The following is a 20,712-nucleotide window of genomic DNA, read 5'->3' on the forward strand; positions in this document are numbered from 1 at the left end:
TCTATTAAAAGTACGAAGTCTGAGTTCTGCCAACCGGATCTGACACTTTAGGGGTAGCTCTTCAACTCTCAGAACTTAGTCTTTTGTCATCTGAAAAGCGACGTGTCTTGCAGACTTTCTAAAATCTCCTCGAATTTTCAAGTGAATGATCATGATTCAAATATATTTAACAGGACTCATAAAGATACGGTATTAGAATTTAAGGGAAGCAATTGGGCAGGTTTTACAGAACCTTTCCCAAGCTCCTCATTGTGTGTACTTACGGAAGTCCCCTTATGCTCCTTCTTACTGCCGAATTGAGGGTTTAACCTTCATTTTTGCACTGGGAAGCACGGAATCATGGCACCTGCTCAGGTGCACGCGGGTGACAGCCCTGCCACGTAGCCCCAGGAAGCTTCGGGGAAGCAAAAGCAAGTAGTTTGTCAGGCGAAAGCTACCCTCTAGGGATGCTTTGCTTTATAAGCTAAGCAGTGCTGGAGATGCTGCAGCGCCAGGCAGGACAAGCGTGGGGCTTGGGGGTTTTTTCTTTTCAAATTTCACATTCCCAAATTTCACCAAAGGCTGAACTCCCAACAGCCCTGCCTGGGCCTTAACCTCTCTCACCGGTTCCCACGACCCCGGAAGCGTGGAAGCAGCTTGGAGAAACCCGCCGGAGCCCACGCCCACCAGCGGGGCCCGCCCCCTGCGCCCCACGCCCCGCCCCGCCGGCGGGCGTCACGTGGCCCGGCGGGCGGCCAATCAGCGCGGCGCTCTGGGTTTTCGAATCGGCGGCGGGGCCGACGGTTGTGCCGAGCCGGCTGCCGCGGGTCGCCCGGCCCTGGACCGCCGTCCGCCGCCATGCTCGGCGCCGGGCGCTGACGGACCTCCGGCCCGGGGCGGGATGGAGAGTCGGAGCGTGCCCCCCGGCCCTTACCGGGCCACCAAGCTGGTAAGACGGCCGGCCGGCTCCCCGTGAGGACGTGGTGGCTTCCCTTGACGGAGGGCCGGGCGCGGAGCCCTCGTCCGCCCAGGAGCCCGGTGCGGGGACCCCTGGGCGCGCGGAGCCCTCGCCGCACGCGCCGCTCCGCCTCGGGGGTCCGGGCCTGGGCTCCGCGCCCTGCGGGCCGTGCTCCTGCGGGGCCTGCCCTGGTCAGGCGAGCCCGGGCCCCGGCGGCGGCGTCCCCGGGTCGTCAGAATCCTCGCACGGTGGCCGCCCCCACGCCCGATTCTCTGCCCTCATCAGGATTCGAGACGAACCGAGACCGAGTCCTAGTGCTCGATGGGGTCAGATCGGGGGCAGCCCGATGTGACAGCTTCGTTTTGCTGGGTCGGTAGAGTTGCATGCGGGATGTACCGACCCAGTAGCCCTGGGTACTGCTGCCTATTTCAAAACCGAACCCAGCATGTTGAGATACCCATCAGGGATCACGTGCAGTCCCTGGACGTGTCCTTGTGCGCAGTGTCCTGCGCATTTGGATCTTCATGCCAAGAGGATTCAGTGCCGCTGGTTTCGTGACATTAGGAGAGTCACTTAACTTCCGTGAGCCTCAGTTTCCACATTGGTAGAGTGGGGCTAATAATGCATGCCCGCCTTAAGGGATTTCCCGGGGGGATCTGCATGTGAAAGGGTACTGTGATTCATAGAATAATAAACAGCCCATCCTGTGGATACGTTGCAGCTCAGTATAAGTTTATTGAATAAATAAAAGTGTCAAGTGGGGAGGTGTGGGAAGAAAAGATTACAGTTATAGTGTTTTCAGCCCTTAAGGTCTGAGTTGTGATATTGGGGCCACCTAGGTTGGAGAAGTGATTATAGAGCTAGTATGGCATAGCTGGGCTTACAAGTCAGATAGCTCCACCTCATGCAGGATTTTTCCATTTAAAAATGATGTCTTCTACACCACCACCACCTTTGTGCTCCACTGTTAGAGCTGGCAAAACCTTAAAGTTTGGATGAATTGAGGACCATTTGGAAAATATGAGTGTCTTTTTTAAATGTAGTTATAACACGGGGTCATTAAACACACAATAGAGTTAAACCTCACTTAATTTACCCCATGTGTTCTGTGTTCACTGTTGGAATCTTCACAGTACTGATACTACAGTAAATAGATAAGCAATTTTCACATTAAAGGTCTTTCACCAGTAAAACCACTGTGAGCTGTGAGTTTTGTTTGGCCAGCCTGGCGGTTAGCAGTTCCAAAGTCAGCCGGCTGGGTTTGAAGGCCTGGGTTCATCTCTCAGCTGTGTGGCCTTGGTCAAAGCATTAAACCTGTCTGTGCTTCACTCATGTTCCTTATCTGAGAATGGGATAATCAGAGTAACTATTCATACAATGGTGAGAAAGCGACATAATGAATGTAAAGCACTGCGTCTGACACGAGTGCTACCAGCATGTTATTAATATTAGTTAAGGGAAAAGAGAAGACACGAATAAATGCTTTCTCTGTCGAGGACTAGGAGGCAGGTTCGTGTTCATGGCAGTTCTTCATTGTTCCTCAGTTTCCTAAATGAGCCAACCAGACAATGAAGTGCTTTTAGCCAAAAACTGTTACATAAAAATATTACATAGAATTAAAAAGAAATCAGTATGAGATATAAAATTCATGATGTAGTCAGACGTGAATGAAAGAATTCTCTTTGTCTAATTTGTTTCAAATCAGTAAGAGGTTTCATTTTTGTTTCATTTTTTTTTTTTTTTTTTACTATTTTCCTTCTTTTTGCAGTGGAATGAAGTTACCACATCTTTTCGAGCAGGGATGCCTCTAAGAAAACACAGGCAGCACTTTAAAAAATATGGCAATTGTTTTACAGCAGGAGAAGCGGTGGATTGGCTTTATGACCTGTTAAGAAATAATAACAATTTTGGTCCTGAAGTTACAAGACAACAGACTCTCCAACTGTTGAGGAAATTTCTTAAGAATCATGTAATTGAAGACATCAAAGGCAGATGGGGATCAGAAAATCTTGATGACAACAGTCAGCTATTCAGGTACTGAACCGATAAATAACTGCAAAACTGACACTTAACAAGAAAGTTTAACTCCACGTCTGTTATACTTTTACTAAATAAAATAGCGGCTCCTTCAGGAGAAACAATGTTTTCTTTAGAAAACTTATTGCTCTTAGTCCAATTAAAACCATTTAGAAGTTAAAGTTAATTGCACAATTCAAACTTTTAAATGTTAGATAGTATGTATAATAAAATAAAGAATTGGGAGAAAAGAGTGAGGTATTATCACTTCTGTATATTCTGAGAGCTCTAAAGTGTTGCGAGGACAGATCATTATTAACCTTTAGTTTCATAGACTCAAGATTTACAAGATAAATTTTCACAGGTCCTTGCCTTCAAGTAACATATAATCTTATATATTCTAAGAATATATGGGATGAGATCAATAATAGTAACTTTATGTAATAAGTAACAGAAGAAATATACCAGAGATTAAAGAGAATATTTATTAATCCCTAAAATAGCTAAGCAGGGTAGGGATTACTTCCTTTTTACAGATGAGAAAGCTGAGCCCATGCTTCAGTAAATCTTGTTACCTCTGCCAGAGATACGTTCTTCCACCTTGAAACACTGGGCACGTTTGTCAGACTGGTAAATACATTGCTTCTCATGTCAGCTCTGTTGTGGCTCCTCCCTGGAGCCTCTGACTCCCTCAGGCCAGCACAGTTGCTTTTTCTCTCATGGTCTCAGGGTTCTTTGTTATACGTCCATTAAACTAGGTCTTTGAATTCTCATATCCATGCTTTTCTTTCTCTACAAAATTAGTACTTTTCAAATGCAATGTCTTAGAAGTTGATTCTTGCCTTTGTATCAAAGATGATTTATGTCATACACGTAAACTGCAATAAGCAGCATATGAATACTTAATTTATGTAACACTCTGCAGATGTTTCCTCTCAGTCACTTCTCAGTCACCTTTGTGAGCCCCTTTGCTGCTGCTCCTACGTTTTCTGTTGCTGGTCCTCAAGGTCCTAAACTTGTCTTCCCTCCACCTCTCTCCCTGGGTCTCTCAAGCCAGGTCTTTACCTGCTTTTCTTATGACTTACAAACCTCCAACCCAAATCTCTCTCCTGAGCTTTAGAACCGTATTTTACCTATTAAAGAGGCATTTCAAATATAACACGGAAAATCACTATCACCTGTTCAACCAAGATTTTGTCTTCTTGTGTCCATATCTGAACAAACGGTACTGTCTTCCCTGGAGTTGCGTCAGTCCCCTCCCCTTGTTCTCCCCATAGTTATGCTGTAATCATCAAACTGTCTCTCTCCTGCCTCAGTAGCTCTCTGATCTGTCCACTTCTCCCTCCACTGTGAATGTTCTTTTTGTTGGGCTCTTATTCTCTTACCTGGAATTCTGCACAGCTCTTCTGCCTCTAGTCTTTCACAGCGGTAACAAAACTATAAAGTACTGAAAAATAAAGCTTACCAAAACGTGTAAGACTTTACTGGAGAAAACTATAAAATTGTATTGAAGGTAGTAAGTGGAGAAGGATATCCTGTTGATGAATGAGAAGACTTGGTATCGTGAATAAGTCTCTTCTCCCCAAATTAATGTATAAACTCAGTGCATTTTCATTTAAAACCCCTATAAATTTTGGTAGAATCTGACAAACAGATTCTAAAGTTCATTTGGTAATGTAAAGGTCCAAGGCGGTTTTGAAGAACAAGGAAGGGAGAATTGCCTTACCTGATATCTGGGCTTAAATTAAAACAATTAAGTACTGAGAAAACAAGCTCATACCTATATGGGAACTTGGTATAAGTTATACATGGATTAAATACCTAAATATGAAAATAAAACCCTTACAAGTGAATATAAGAAAATATTTTAGGATAGTGGAATAAGAAAGAACTTCTGAGGTAACTCAAAAACTTCGCATAAATTTAATGTATGATAAAAGATACCATAGAGTGAAAAAACAGCAAACCATATATTGTTTATGTATATTTATTAAAAGTATAAGGACATGAACAAGTGGGAAATACACTACCTATAGGTTAATGATTTCCCTTAGGAAGAGAGAAAGAAAGAGAATAAGCAAAGAATTTCTTTCATTTTTAAAAAAAAGGGAGGGGGCTGGCCCAGTTGCGTAGTGGTTAAGTTCGCACACTCTGCTTCAGCCACTTGGGGTTCGCAGGTTTGGATCCAGGGTGTGGACCTACACACTACTCACCAAGCCATGCTATGGTCACATCCCACATTATTAAATAGAGGAAGTTTGGCACGGGTGTTAGCTCAGTGACAAGCTTCCTCAAGCAAAAAGAGGAAGATTGGCAACAGATGTTAGCTCAGGGCCACTCTTCCTCACCAAATAAATTTTAAAAAGATAATGAAGTCTTTGGTAAAGTATTAACAATTGCATTGGTTGATGGTTACATACATGAATGTTGTTTTATATTATTTTCTGTACTTTTTTTGTTTCTTTGATTTATATTAAAATGAAGGGAGGAAAAAGCATTATAATCAAAAGGAGCAACAGAGACCAAGTTCTGGAAATTAGAACAAGCACAGTCAAACAAAGGGCAGAAAACATATACAAATTAGATAATGTATCAAACAAATTTAGAAAATGTAACATTCTAGAACCATTTTGTATGTAAGCATAGCTCTCCGACAGAGTTTATCCTAATAATAACCCTGATTTATCCAGAAATACAGTTAAAATATGCACAGTATACTAAAAAAAGCAGGAAATTATTAAAATGTTTTTTAAAGATTTAATGAGAAAATCAATATATAGAGAATTTTCATAAAATAATGTAAATAAATCTGGGGTTTTGTGTGATTTTTAAGATAAATAGGCACTAAAAGTTTGTTTCTGATCTCACATTATTTAATTGCATATTATTCTTAAACCAGATTTCCAGCAAATTCTCCGCTTAAAACTCTTCCACGAAGGCATCCAGAATTGAGAAAAAACAGCATAGAGAACTTTTCCAAAGATAAAGATAGTATTTTTAAATTACGAAACTTGTCTCGTAGAACTCCTAAGAAGCATGGATTATATTTCTCTCAGGTAAAACGTCCTTTTTACTAATCCCTAGCTTAAGTATAGTTATCACATGATTAATAATAGAATCATTAAAAGTAAGTGATTCTTTAATATTTGAGACCGGTACTGAAATATCTTAACCTACATTATATTCTAAAAATATATGTGTATATTTGTTTGGAACTCAGAGAAACAATAATAAAAATGGTAGTGAAACGTACTTGAAACGGTCTTTGTATAATTTTAGCATGTTTTGTTTTAAATTGATTTGAGGGTGAGGAGGGCAGCCACAAACCGAAGCTTTATTACCATGTGTTCCAGTGTTTCTTCAGGCGGCGCTCACCTTACCGCCCCACGATGGACTGATACCGTAGAGTTACCAAATATGAGGAGTGGTGTCAGTTCAGTATTTCCCTAATTTGAGTGGAACGTATTAAACCAAAGTAATTCTTTTTCAGGAAAATACAGAGAAAATGAACTGTGAAATAGTCAATGAAGATCAAGAAAACTCATTTGGTAATAGAGAAATAAGCCAGGAAGATGTTGAAGAAGTTTGGAGATATATTTTTCTGAGCCAGTAAGCTAAAACCAAGTTCTGAGTTGTTGGGAATGTTAATTTTGACGTTTTCGTCAAGAAATGGAAGGGAACTGCTCAGTTCTCAAGGCTTAGACTTGAACCTGTATGTCTGAGTAAATGCTCTTGCTACAGTTCTAGTACAGTAGGAATGGAAGGCCTGCAGGATGATTGCCTTTTCTTGGAATCAAAGTTGCAGCTATAGTTGAGTGAATATTAGAATCCTTTGAAGGTTGTTAAGATAAGTATATTTGAAAGTGGACACTGAATATAAGCCTTAGAAGTCTGGCTTAAGAAAAACAAATATTCTGACAACTTTGTTTGCCAGTCATATTCTTTTATATTCATATTCTATTCCACTTATTTTATGGAGAAAAAATGTTTTATTCTTTCTTCTATTTAGCCTGCAAACCATTCTAGGTGTGTCATCCCTAGAAGAAGTCATAAATCCAGAACAAGTGGTTCCCCAATATGTGATGCACAACATGACCAGCACCAGTAAACATGGGATAGTTCTGCTGCAGGACAAGTCAGGTTGGTATCCATAAAAAGTTAGAATCTTTTTAAACTTGCTAACAGAGGTTGCAGCTATAGTGGCGATGCAGAGAGGCAAAATGTAGAAAGTAGAATAATGGAACGAGCATCAGGGAGACTATTGCGATATCCTAGGTGCTTTAGTAATCACAGTGGAATAATTTTTAAGTGAATATTATTCCTATTATTTTAGCTCCTAAGGTTAATTCATATGTGATTTTTTAAAAATGTCAGGGTTAAACATCCAAAAAGTATGCAAATATAATTGATTAACCAGATTTTGTTGAGGCCTACAATGTGCCAGGCCTTATACTAAAGATTAGTGAGGAGCAAGAGGGGGACGGGCCAGGGAGCCTAGCTGAGTAGTTACATCCAAATTTAGAGGTCAAGACATATGCAGAACTGAAGTCACACACAAGAAATTAAGCCCAGACTTTCAAGACCAGTATTCTAAAGATCACTGGCTTTGTGTTAAATGTGTTTCTATAATGTATTGATTTCAGATAATATAAGATAGGGAAATCAGGGAAATAATTCAAGACAGATGCGTTAGAGAACCTAGATTACAAGAAATGTTTCAATAAACCTACTCAAAATGTTTACTCATTTTTTTTTATCATCAGTAGGTGTCTATAGGATTAACTGCCATGTGTTACTTTGAGTTTCTTTCTGTCAGCAAGAACTTTGAGATTTAAATTGTAGGAATAAAAAGTAAATGTCAAAACTTAAGAGTTATGTCATACATGCGTGTGGCTTTGGACCAGTCCCATCTTTCATTACCTAAAATGATGTACTTAACAGTATAGGCTCTCATCCAAGCTTCCTGTTTTTTATACCCGTAACGTTTTCAAGTCAACTGTATGTGTGGTTTTTGCGTTTGTGTCAAAAAACTACTAGATTTTATGCAGCATACTTCAGTGGCACGTGAAAGATTTTAAGCAAACCTTGCTGTGAAATCGCCCTAATATTGGGAGGTAGCTTGCTTCAGTCGTAGGTCTCACTGCAATCAGTAATATTCACATAGCGTGGCTGTGGTTAGATCAGAAATGAGGTAAAGGAAAGATGGTGGTGCTGGATAAAGATGAATGTTAATTTATTTCCGAACCTCTCCCAAAATGATTAATTCTTGATTTGGGGTAGCTCATTGTTTTATGTATCGTGGAAGGAGTCAAACTCAAGATCTCTATAACTTTATAAACTTGTGTTTAAGATATTTTCTTGGCCCTATGTCTTATTAAACATAGAATAACTTTTAATCCTGGTAATACATATATATATACATCTATAATTATATGTACACACACATCCATGAATATATGTATGTGTATATATAATTATATATGTGTGAAGTTTTAAAAATACTATCATAAAAATTGTGTGATCTGTTAAACAATGTAAACATGTTTTTTTGTACAGATGACCTTCCTCACTGGGTGTTATCTGCCATGAAGTGCCTAGCAAATTGTAAGTTAAACAAACAAAAATGTACGTATGTTTTATATTGATAGTATTTAACAAGAACCAAGGGAATTTTTTAAATAGTTTATAAAGGCCCTGATGAAGTGTTTCATTGCTCTTGATGTTTACAGGACAATCTAGTGGAACTGATCGCATTCCTTTGCGTGTGGAGTGTGTTAGAGAGCCCTTAACCTTTCCAGTGCAGACGGTGATTTTACAAGTCAAGCCCATCTTTTATGGCTCAGTTCTCATAAATCATAAAACCATAGGCTAGAGGGTCTCAAGGAGGTTTTAGGTATGATCTACGTCAGTTGCCTCGTGAGGCCCGGAGAGTTCAAATAGCAGCTTGTCAGTAAAGTAGCTTGTACGCGGGAGGCTTCAATGAGAAACAAAGCCTCCCAAAGCCCGCTTCGGCCGCTTGCCCCTTGCACGGCCTCAGTGTTCAGGAGCTTCATGACGTGCTCCTACTACGTAAGATGGTTAATGGGACTTTATGAAAAAAGCGTTCTGTCACCAGTCAGCACATCATTGTTTTTAGCATTTCATTCTTCAAGGTTTTTCCATAGTGTTCAGTGACGATGATTTTCGTAAATTAAGACCCTGATTCAAGTACAAAACCCTAATTGCTTTCAAAATCAATTTTAAAAATGTGCAGAATTGTGCTTCTAAATCATCAAAAGTTAAAATATATTTTAATAATTTTGTTACAAAAGTTTTTTTTTAGTTTTTATAAATTTAGTATTTTATTAATGTTTAGGATAAGTATATATTCCCTTGTTGTCCACTGGGTGTCAATATGACAAAATAACAGAATAAATAGCAATAAAGTAAATAAGTTGCAGAAAGATTTTATTTATCAAATGGAGGTAAAGATCTTGATCATAACTTAAGATTTTTGAGTTTCTCTTCCTACCCTCCCCTGACCTGACTGCCCTTCTCTCATACCTTGGCTCATGGTTAGCAACTCACATTAGCATACTTCCAGGCGCTTCACTGGCGCCCTGTCTTTAGGGACTTTTTTCTTCCCAGTCCATGTCATACCTAAATGATACCAAAGATATAACTTACTGGATTCCATTTTAACAGTAATGTATCTAGCCAGTCAGTATGAAGACTTTTACTTCACTTATTTAATCCCCCGCAGTAATCCTGTGACATAGGAATCAGTGATCAGTATACTATTCCCAGTTTTCTTCTGGAAGAGAAAACTAAGGCTTAGAAAGTCTTCTGCTAGTACATAAGGAGCTGTGTATTCAAACCTAGGTTCTCTAAGGTCTGTGCTTCTCATCTCAGTAAAGTACTTTCTGTCTTAGAAAACTTTCTAATGATTCTCAAATCTTTTATTCTACCTGTTGAAAGTATTTTTTACGTCCTCCTTAGAAAAGTGTCTATTTTGCTCTGCATAAAACCCATATTAGCCTTCAAGGTATTAAATATTGTGTGATTTGTTTTCTTTAATCCTTTTTCGGTGTATGTGCTCATGCTTGTGTGGCCATACAGAAGTTTGAGGTTTGGGAAGAGAAAGATTTTAACTTGAAAGATAGCATAGTGACTCAAATGTGAATGCCTGTGACTGTCACTAGGGAGACTTGCAAAGGATTCTGATTCGGTTGATTCAATGGATCGGGAATCTTTTTTTTTCCCTTTTAATCATGCCTCAGAAGATTCTTATAGCAAAGATTCCCAGAGCAGAGTTGGGAAACTCTAAATTAGTGAGACAGAAGCAAACATTTCGAGGTCATTAGTTCCTAGCTCCACCCCCAAAGATTCTGCTCCATATAGAGGAACTTACATTTTGAGTAGTCACATTGGGTGATTCTCGTTATGTAGTCCATGAGTCACAGTTTAAATGGTGTTGGACCTTAAGGTCCTGGGTCTGGCTCTCACTTTCCACTGCTCTAAATTCTAATTCTAGCTTTGCCACCGGTGACTCTTTCATCTTGAACAAGTTACTCTGGACTTCAGTTTCCTCATCTGTAATGGGAGTTCAGATCTTATTTCTGAGGAAAACACTAATGAGTGGGTGTGATTATTTCAATAATGTTAAGCTAATGAAACAGCAATGTAGAGATATTATTTAAAGTCATTAAGGATATACTTCATGTCAGGCCAAATTTATTCATAAAGATGGAAATTTACAAGAGGCCAGCCCAGTGGCGCAGCCGTTAAATTCACACATTCCGCTTTAGCGGCCTGGGGTTCACTGGTTCAGGATCCCAGGTGCGGACATGTCTCCGCTTATCAAGCCATGCTGTGGCAGGCGTCCCACATGTAAAGTAGAGGAAGATGGCACAGATGTTAGCTCAAGGCCAGTCTTCCTCAGCAAAAAGAGGAGGATTGGCAGCAGATGTTAACTCAGGGCTAATCTTCCTCAAAAAAAAAAAAGAAAAGAAAAGAAAATGTAAATTTACAAAAGACAATTTGGAAGAATTATTTGCATTATCCAAACAGTCTTCACTTTATAAAATGAATTGTGATCAAATCCCATTAAAGTAAACTTCCCTGATGCTTTTAAAATATATTTCAAAGTTTGCTTTAGATACAATTTTTCAGAGATATAAATATTAAAATACTAGCAGTTGCTTACAGTGATTTTGAAAAGATAATGAGAGGAAATGAAATGTACATAATACTTTAAATTTAAATTTTGAATTGTGACAAAATTTGTCATTAAACATAGCTCCTTTTTGAAATACAGGTTTTATACTTTTTTTATTTTGGGGAACGTGAGGAAGATTAGCCCTGAGTTAATGTCTGTTGCCAGTCTTCCTCTTTTTGCTTGAGAAAGATTGTCCCTGAGCTAACATCTGTACTAATCTTCCTCTATTTCGTATGTGGGTTGCTGCCACAGTGTGGCTTGATGGGCAGTGTGTGGGTTTGCACCTGGGATCTGAACCCGCAAACCCTGGGCTGCCAAAGCAGAACGTGCACGAACTTAACCAGCATGCCACTAGGCCAGCTCCTAGGTTTTACACTTTTTATAAGTATATTTAAAATAAAATATATTTTGCCTGTTTTAATTTTTTTCTTTTTTTGCCTTCTACTTCTTAGGGCCAAGAAGTAATGATATGAATAATCCAACTTATGTTGGATTTGAACGAGATGTATTCAGGACAATTGCAGATTATTTTCTCGATCTCCCTGAACCTCTGCTCACCTTTGAATATTATGAATTATTTGTGAATATTTTGGGTATGTATGGATTTTTACTTATTATTTAAATTCATTTTATTAAAGTTTGCAAGTCTCCCACAATTTAAAAGATCTGAAAGTATAGGTAAATATGAAGGGCGCAGGCTATAAATTATTTTAAAATTGGGACTACTCCAGTTGCTGTTGTGTTGCTTTCCAGTAATTCAAATAGATCATTCCAACACCAGTTCTCTACACCAATTGTGTGTCCTACAGTCCGTTTCTGACACTACCCAAAGTTAGCTCAGACCCCACAGGTTAAGGACAGAGTCCTTTGATTCGAATACTGACTACCCGGAGTTAGTGCAGACTCCACAGCTTTAGGGCCCAGTTCCTAAGACGGCCTCACTGCAGACCCCAGCTGCAGCTGACAGCCCCAGGCTCACTCGCTCACACTTCTGCCCGGCTATCTACCAGTTCAGGGCTTCCCATGACCCCCTCAGGTTTCATAATTCACTACAACGACTCACAGAACTCTGGAAAAGTGCTTTCCATAGTGATTACCAGTTTTTTATAAAGGATACAAGTCAGGAATAGACAGATGGAAGAGGTATGTAGGGTGAGGTATGGGGTCAGAGTTGTTCAGAGCTCGCAAGCCCTCTCCAGGAGTGCCGCCCCCCAAGCGCATCCGTGTGTTCACCAGCCCGGAGGTCCCTTAGCTTTGTTGTTTCAGAGTATTAGCTGAGGTCTCATTACACAGGTGTGATTGATTAAATCATTGGTAATCGAACTCAATCTCCAGTCCCCCTCCCCTGCAGGGAGGTCCGAGGTAGGGCCGAAAGTTCCAACCTTCTGTTCCAGGCGGGGCCAGCCCTAAGTCACCTCACTAGCATAAACTCAGATGTGCTCAGCTGGGCTCTTTATGAATAAGGAAAGAGACTCCTGTCACTCTGGAAATTCTGAGGGTCTTGGGAGCTCTGTACCAGGTACCAGAGACAAAAAACAAATACATGTTTTCTTATTCTACAGTTGTCTAATAATTAAGAGCTTTCTAATACTTGTAGACTGAGAGCAGAGATTTTTTAAGGTATTTGACGCAATCCATTTAAGTAGATTGGTGAAATAAATTGTAAAGTTATTTATATCACAGGTTGGAAAAGCTCTAGTCAGTCTTGCACTTTGTAACCGAATGTCGCATGTGTCCTATTTAAGTGGCTTCTGAATTAAGCAACTCCTATTTGTTGCTATACTAACAATATATACTATATTGATGCTTTATTTTTTTAACTTTACCGTTTGTTGTTTTTGTTTTATTTTTGTCCACCGTCATACAGTTGCATCTTAATTTTTGTTTCATTTCCTGGTAGTTGTTTGTGGCTACGTCACAGTTTCAGATAGACCCAGTGGGATACATAAAATCCAAGATGATCCACAGTCTGCAAAAATCCTTCACTTAAACAGTTTGAATTCCTTCAAATCAACTGAGTGTCTTCTTCTCAGTCTGCTTCATAAAGACAAAAACAAAGAAGAATCAGATACCACTGAGAGACTGCGGATAAGTGATCAAGGATTTCACGAAAAATGTGCTAAGAAAATGCAGCTAATTAATTTAAAAAACAGAAGAGCCAGTGCTAATGACATAGTGGGAGGAAGTTGTCGTAATTTAATAGGCTTAAGTAGTATGCATGTTCTGTCCTCTAGCATCAAACCGAGGTGCTGTTCTTTAGAAGGAATAGTAGATTTACCAGGGAGTTCAAGTAGAGAGGTCTCCAGTATCTTGCATCAGTCTGTTCTGAACGTAGAAGGACAAAATAGTAAACAGTTTTTAGTGTCTAAGACAAAACAGGAATCCTTAATGAATCTTCACTCAGAGGAAAGTAGTCAGAAGCCACTCTCTGTTGGTTTTAAGAGAACCTCTACTTTGACTGTTCAAGACCAAGAGGAGTTATATAATGGGAAATGCAAGTCAAAACAGCTTTGTAGATCTCAGAGTTTGCTTTTAAGAAGTAGTACAAGAAGGAATAGTTATATCAATATGCCAGTGGCTGAAATTGTCGTGAAACCAAATCTTGGACAAGGCAGCACAAGTGTGCACACAGCTGTGGAAGGTGAACTCGGAGAGTCTAGAGCCACAATCAATAAAAGACTCTGCAAAAGTACAGTAGAACTCTCAGCCAATTCTTTACCTCCAGCTTCTTCTCTGTTGACTGGCACACAAAGTAAGGTTGATGCTTGGAATGCATGAATATTAACTTTTAGTGTTTACTAACTGTGTTTGGCTTACCTGTCTATTCTTCTCTGAAATTGCTTTATTTTTCCCTCCAAAAGGAAAGTTTCTTATTGTAAAAGACTCTTGTCATGTCATAACCAAGATTTATTCTACTTACCTAAATCACTTATTTTCTTTCCCTTCAATTTCACTTATTCTGAGTCACTTTATTTGTAATAAGTGAGGGATTTTAATATTCTAATAGGTTATGGAGAAAATAATGAAAATCTTTCCATGCTTTTGAGGAATGTGGAAATTTCTAGGAATAGTTAAAAGAAATTAAATACTAAAATATTATTTTGCCTTCTTTATGTAACTATATATGCTGGTAGTATGAAAGCAACTAGTGTCATTGATGACTGTTTCGGGGGGTGCCTTTGCCTTCTAGGTCTGCTGCAGCCTCATTTAGAGCGGGTTGCCATCGACGCACTACAGTTATGTTGTCTGTTACTTCCCCCACCAAACCGTAGAAAGCTTCAACTGTTAATGCGCATGATTTCTCGAATGAGTCAAAATGTCGATATGCCCCAACTTCATGATGCAATGGGTACAAGATCCCTGGTAAGTTGATTTCTTAAGGAAAGAATAAGCCCTGGTTCGTAAACCAAACAAAGAAAACCACTTTCTAAAAGTACTAGTCTTGATGTTGTAGTCTTGAAATCATAGATTCTTACGTTAGAAAGGCTCTTAAAAGTCTGATCTTCCCTAGCATCGGAATGCTGGTGTGTCAATCCTCTGTGCTCAGTCTGTTATACTTTCACATTCTGATCTTTATCTCGTCTGAGGACTTTGCCTTTTGGCTCATCCTATATCACTTCGCAATGATTGACCCAGACCGTCGGACCACGTTATATTGCCTTGTGCCCATTCTGTCTGCTGGGGAAGGAAAAGGAGATGGAGGCCCTGGTGAAAGCTGAAGGGCACTATAACTCTGTGAAGCACAGAATAGACACCCATGTACAGTGAGGCAAAGTGTTTCAGAGATTGTGTTAGCGGGAAAGTTGCATTTGATGAGGTATGTGAATTAGGATAGCACGTCGTCATGGGCAGGAAGTTGGAGAAACTGCTGTGGGCGGTCTCGGACTCCCTTAGAGGGTGAGGGTGGAGACATTTATGTGCAGACATGGATTGGAAGTGAACTCTCGAAATAGTAACTCTGATCTCACTCCCTTTGTTGTTGAGCTGCCCTTCCTCAGGGTGCAGCTCCAGTTTACAGGAGGTTCCATGGCGAGGAACCTGGAGCTAAGCTCTGTTCTTCCACTCATCAGGACAGTCTTGAGCAATGACAGACCTAACACAAAGAGGAAGGATTGTCCTCGAGTACTTGTGGCATCTTTCAAAACCATGGAGGAGTTTTTAGGGGAAGATATTTTGAGAGACGTGAGTGAGAAGGAGATACTTTTGGTTTTATACTTTTGAGTTTAAGGTTATAGGACATCCAAATGAAATTTATCCAACAGAATGTAGGAAATGTGAGCCCAGTGAGGAAAGTTCAGGGCAGGAGGCAAGCTGTTTAGAGAGGTGGGAGTTGAAGCTGTGAGTAAATGAGCTCTACAAAGCTGAGAAAGAATCAAACAGCTGAGGGCTGAGCCTTGGAACAAGATAGGAAAACCTGCCTGACACGTAGAAATAAAACCAAAAATATTTCAATTCAATAAATATGCTCATCATCTATTATGTGCAAAATACTTAAAATAGAATTCCGATATTTTAATTGCTTTAGAATGAGGTGTGTGGGTCTTATACTGAGTGGGTTATATGGATATGAATGAGAGGCCCAGGATTTGAAGACTCCTCATGAGGGAATTGAAAAACAGATGTGTTAATTGCTTTTAAAAATTGATGAGGTAAGCATTAAAAACTATTTTGCAGAGTTTCCAAAGATAAATGGTGCCAACCTTGTAACCACTAATGCTTAGATTATATATTCTGGTGTTTTTGTGGGATTAATTTAATGTAGTAAGTCATTGTTCTATGGCATTCTTTAAGCAACATATCTATATGGTATTAATGGAACTTATGGTGTTTACTGATAAAATTGTGGCAAAATTAAGGAAGAAGCTAAACCTTTTATAATCCTTTGCATTTATATTAAGGAAATACTTAATAAGTACTTTTAAAACAATAATAGACATTCTCACCTTTCTAATGTAATAAATTATTGTCCTCATTTTTAAGATGAAGTCTGCTAATCACTTTATCTGAATACTTCAGCATAGTTCTACCCAGAAATTACTGATAGTCTAATTTATATAAAACTTTAGGTTTTTAAAGTCATATCTTTTAATATATTTCTAGATGATACACACTTTTTCTCGGTGTGTGCTGTGCTGTGCTGAAGAAGTGGATCTTGATGAGCTTCTTGCTGCAAGATTGGTTTCTTTCTTAATGGATCATCATCAGGAAATTCTTCAAGTACCCTCTTACTTACAGACTGCAGTGGAGAAACATCTTGACTACTTAAAAAAGGGCCATGTATGTATTGCAAGTCTTAAAATTCTCTGCATTAGTAAATTGCAAGTAGCAAATTCATCTCAAACTAGCCTAATCAACGAGGGAGACTTTATCAGCTCACATAAATAACCTCTAAAAGTCAGGAGTGTAGACAGAATCTGGGGACACAAATAGCAATGGGACTGTTTCCATCCACCTGTCTCTTATTTTCATTTTGGTCCTGTATTTGACAAATGGCTCCTTCACAGGATGGGGAACATGACTGATTAAAGCCCTTGAGTCACAGACTTAGAATCCAAAGGGAAAAAGAGCCATCCCTCCACCACCAATCTGGAATGTTCTTGGTATGGACGCTGATTGGCCGAATCTAGGCTAAATACACATTCTTTGTGGGTTTGAGGGTGAGTGGGTTGGAGAGAGGGCCATACTCTGATTGGCTTTACATAGATTAGAGGAGAATCTGTTCTTCAGAAAAGGTGAGGAGAATGGAGGTAGAATGGAAAGGAACTGTTACAAGAAGGAGAGAAGGAGTACTGAGCAGCGAAAACTAACAGTTGTCTTTTATATTTAGTCTTTGGCTGCCCAGCACAATATTCATGTTTCTTCCTATGCAGGCCGTTCTAATATTTCCCTGACTTATAACTATCCCCTACAATTTCTTTTTCTTATCAACAGACGTTATGGGCTCTGCCCATGCCCCTACTTCTCACAAACAGTAGATGAATACTTTAACTATTACTATGTCAGAACATTGATGTTTTAAGATGAATTAAAATATCGCTTCAATTGTTACTGTTTTGTAGTTAAAAGAATAAAACCCATGGTTAATGGTAACAATGATGAAAGCTAACTTTATTAAATACTTATTGAGTGCTAATCACTTTATATACATTATCTCATGTAATCCCCATTTTACAGATGAGGAAACAGACCAAGAGAAGTTCAGTAACTTGCTGAGGGTTACAAAGCCAGCGGGTTGTGGAGCTGAGACTTACATCCTACTGACTTATCACCACTCTACTGCATGATATAGTTTTCTTAAAGTGTTGAATAATAGGTACTAACTCACATCAAACAACGCTTTACCAAATAGGAACGTGACCAGAATTAATAGACTCGGACTGTATCATTTCGTTCACTGCAGATTAAAAACCCCGGAGAGGGACTGATGGTTCCTTTGCCAACATACTCATACTGTAAGCAGATTAGTGCTCAGGAGTTTGATGAACAGAAAGTTTCTACCTCTCAAGCTGCACTTGCAGAACTTTTAGAGAATATTATTAAAAACAAGAGTTTGCCTCTAAAGGAGAAAAGGAAAAAACTAAAACAGGTAAGGGAACGAGCAAGTTCTCAATTGTGTAAATATTTTCTAATATGCTGTTGCTGATCGTTGCTTCATAGCACTTGGAATTTAATTTCCCATTTTAATATTTTGGATTTTAAATATTGGATACATGGGCTATGTATGACTACCTTACCTGCCTGGCTTTACTCTTTATCCTGAAATTTAGATAATAATAATAGGTACTCTCCTTTACATCTGGTGGTTTGTATTTACACCTTGGATTAGCCTGGGAAAACAATTGCAAAACTTGGATTATAACACATGACTGTAGTGACTCATTGATACCATTGAGGATTTTAGCTCTACATCAAAATCCAGTAGAACATGATTCTGACGAGTCCAATTCCAGATCTGAGACACTCAAAAAGAATACGAAATATACTAGATCCCTGTGACCGTCATTGGCTTTACCAATGGGAAGGAAGAAGATCTGGAATTTAGGGGGAGAGTTAGCATCAGAAGAGAATCCTAGAATGTTAGTGCTAACTGGGATCTAAGAAATCTCACCTTTTACAAATGAGAGCAGAAGGAGGAGCAAGGGTAAAGTGAAAGGACATGCATTTCTGTAATACCTCTTTGAGAAAGGCAGGCACTGAATTCCTATATAATGTTGAACATTGGTTTCCACTAGGATAGTAATGTTAAATACCTTCTAACTGCTCACCTCGTTTTTAAGTTTCAGAAGGAATATCCCTTGATATATCAGAAGAGATTTCCAACCACGGAGAGTGAAGCAGCACTTTTTGGTGACAAACCTACAATCAAGCAACCAATGCTAATTTTAAGAAAACCAAAGTTTCGTAGTCTAAGATACTAACTGAATTAAAAATTATATAATACTTGTGGAACTTTGGTGAATGAAGCCATATCTAAGAATCCAGCCACTAAGAAGGAAGTCTATTTATTAATAAGGTTTTTCTAAATAAAACACATGCAAGGAGGTGCCAAAATAGTTTTTAATCAACATGAGACTAAGAAACTAGTGGATCTCAGCTGAGAGCAAATAACAATAGATGATATCAGATATTTTAACCAGAAACAATCTTGTTTCACAACATCTGGAAAAGCTATCATGGTGTGTGCTAAAATTTTATTTACTTGAATTTTGAAAACTGACATAAATATTCATCAAGATTAAGCTGTAATTCTGTCTTTACAAGAAGACAACTTATCTGCACGTGTGCTTATGAATATTAGCTAAAGAAATAGTTGTTTAGGGTTACTTTTGTTTCTAAATTTAAGAATGTGAAGAATATTTGAAGACTCAGTGAGTTACTTCTCTACTGCTAAATGTTGCACTCTTGTATATTCTCTTTCTACTTTTGATATTTATATATGTATGTGTTTTTGAAATATGTATATATAAGACTTTGGTTTGCCTTAAAACTTTATCCCAATTACTTCAGTTATTCTTTTTTAAAATAGATCTTTTACATTCTTATGTTCATGAATCTACTAGAAGATAGAGATACAAAAGACGTGTAAGGCAATCATGTACTCTTTCAAAAGATATTTATTTAGCAACTACTGTGTGTCTTTCATTATTCCAGATGGGGAGAAACAATGATGAATAAAACAGAAAATCTCTTCCCTTAAAGTATTTATTTTCCAGGCAAGGGAGGTATACCTATCAGATACTTAAAATAACCATATACCCCCTAAATCAAGTCATGGGGATTCCTTCAGCTGAAGACTGACCTCTGATGATGGAACAGTTCTCTAAGCTGGTGTTTTCCAAACTGCTGCATATTGGAAACACCTGGAGAGTCTTAAAACAATACATGCTCAGGCACTACCGTAGACCGATTAAATCCAAATTGTAAGGGATGATATATAGGCGTCAGTATTTTTGAAACTCTCTAGGTGACTCCAGTATTCAGCCAGCTTTGAGAATCAGTGCCCTAAACACTTTTTATAAACATTTACTACATTTAAGTACCTGGTGGCACACTGGCTTTATTCTTTCATTGTATGAAAATGCCAAGTGTAAATGCCTCTCATCTTAATACAAGGTTATCCAAATTTCTGCTTGATTGAGTACAAACTTGACACAGTTTTTCTTGCATATTTTACTCCAAGATTGTTTAATATTCATTCCTTAAGTGTAAAGATACACATAATGCCTAGGATGTAATAGACATTTATTCTTCAGTGACTGTTCTGATTTCTCAATGTAATGTCCTACTATAAAATGACAGCATTCCATTTGAAATTACTATTTTTTATTAAAAATTTGGAGAGAAAACGATAACTGTATCTTTTGCCCAGAAACCTTAGCTATAAAATTATTGGACCAAATTAGAATTCTTTCCAAGGTATTTGTATGCTAAAACTTTTCCTGTTTAACAGTGTGTAATAATGTGAATTCTGTTGCATATTGAGATAAAAATTATGTGGGTTTTGTAACAATTTAATTTTGTTTTCGTATTTATTGAAATTAAATATATAAATATTATAAAGACATTGTAAACTTTCATCTGCATTAGTGTGCATGTGATTGAGATTACAAAATACATGGTGTAACGCTTTAATAATGTGAACTCTGAAGTCAGATTTGAATCCTCCTGTGCTTTTTACTATGTAACCACAGACAAATTACTTAACTTCTCCAAGTCCCAGTTTCCTTATCTGTAAGATGAAGGTTATAATAGTACCTCTCTTTTAGGATTGTTGTGAGAATCAAATAGAGTAATGCATGTGAAGTGTCTAGCCTAGAATAAGCACTCTATAAGTATTTGCAGTTATTACTAAAATTCAACGAGGATTATAGCACTAGAAAAGATCTGAGCAAAAAAAGTAGTCCTCTCAATTGCTTTGGGCAGACATGAACCAAAACAAAATTGTGAACAATTGATGAGTCTTATTAAGCTATTTTTTAGTTTTGAGACGAAGGTTCTGATTGAATATTTTTTATCTAGTATAAAGGAAAAATTTGATGAGGAAGGAAAGCATGAATTTCTT

At 38.5% G+C, this 20,712-nt stretch overlaps 1 protein-coding gene across 3 annotated transcripts; it reads left to right on the top strand.

Annotated features, from left to right (window-relative positions):
- The first annotated feature begins 746 nt into the window (after nt 1–746).
- On the top strand, nt 747–20,225 carry DEPDC1 (DEP domain containing 1). 3 transcript variants are annotated; one of them, XM_070592321.1, is made up of 12 exons: nt 747–928; nt 2,706–2,971; nt 5,853–6,009; nt 6,444–6,562; nt 6,963–7,093; nt 8,510–8,557; nt 11,603–11,743; nt 13,051–13,902; nt 14,341–14,513; nt 16,251–16,427; nt 17,551–17,736; nt 18,428–20,225. In XM_070592321.1, the coding sequence occupies exons 1-12, from the start codon at nt 881–883 to the stop codon at nt 18,566–18,568; spliced, it is 2,439 nt and encodes an 812-aa protein (XP_070448422.1). In that variant the 5' UTR covers nt 747–880; the 3' UTR covers nt 18,569–20,225. The 3 variants fall into 3 exon arrangements, 2 of the variants coding, with proteins under 2 accessions (XP_070448422.1, XP_070448424.1); XR_011532475.1 differs by having other exon boundaries at nt 755–928; nt 17,325–17,736; XM_070592323.1 differs by lacking the exon at nt 13,051–13,902 and having other exon boundaries at nt 755–928.
- Nucleotides 20,226–20,712: the final 487 nt, after the last annotated feature.

The sequence above is a fragment of the Equus przewalskii genome, chromosome 24, assembly GCF_037783145.1.
Source record: "Equus przewalskii isolate Varuska chromosome 24, EquPr2, whole genome shotgun sequence".
NCBI classification, from domain to species: domain Eukaryota; kingdom Metazoa; phylum Chordata; class Mammalia; order Perissodactyla; family Equidae; genus Equus; species Equus przewalskii.

What these genes read in the sequence shown, in the direction of transcription:
- DEPDC1 (XM_070592321.1), top strand. Translation starts at nt 881, where the DNA reads ATGGAGAGTCGGAGCGTGCCCCCCGGCCCTTACCGGGCCACCAAGCTG. An exon ending in CTTACCGGGCCACCAAGCTG is followed by an intron (nt 929 to 2,705) that starts GTAAGACGGCCG and finishes TTCTTTTTGCAG; the next exon opens with TGGAATGAAGTTACCACATC. An exon ending in ATGGATTATATTTCTCTCAG is followed by an intron (nt 6,010 to 6,443) that starts GTAAAACGTCCT and finishes ATTCTTTTTCAG; the next exon opens with GAAAATACAGAGAAAATGAA.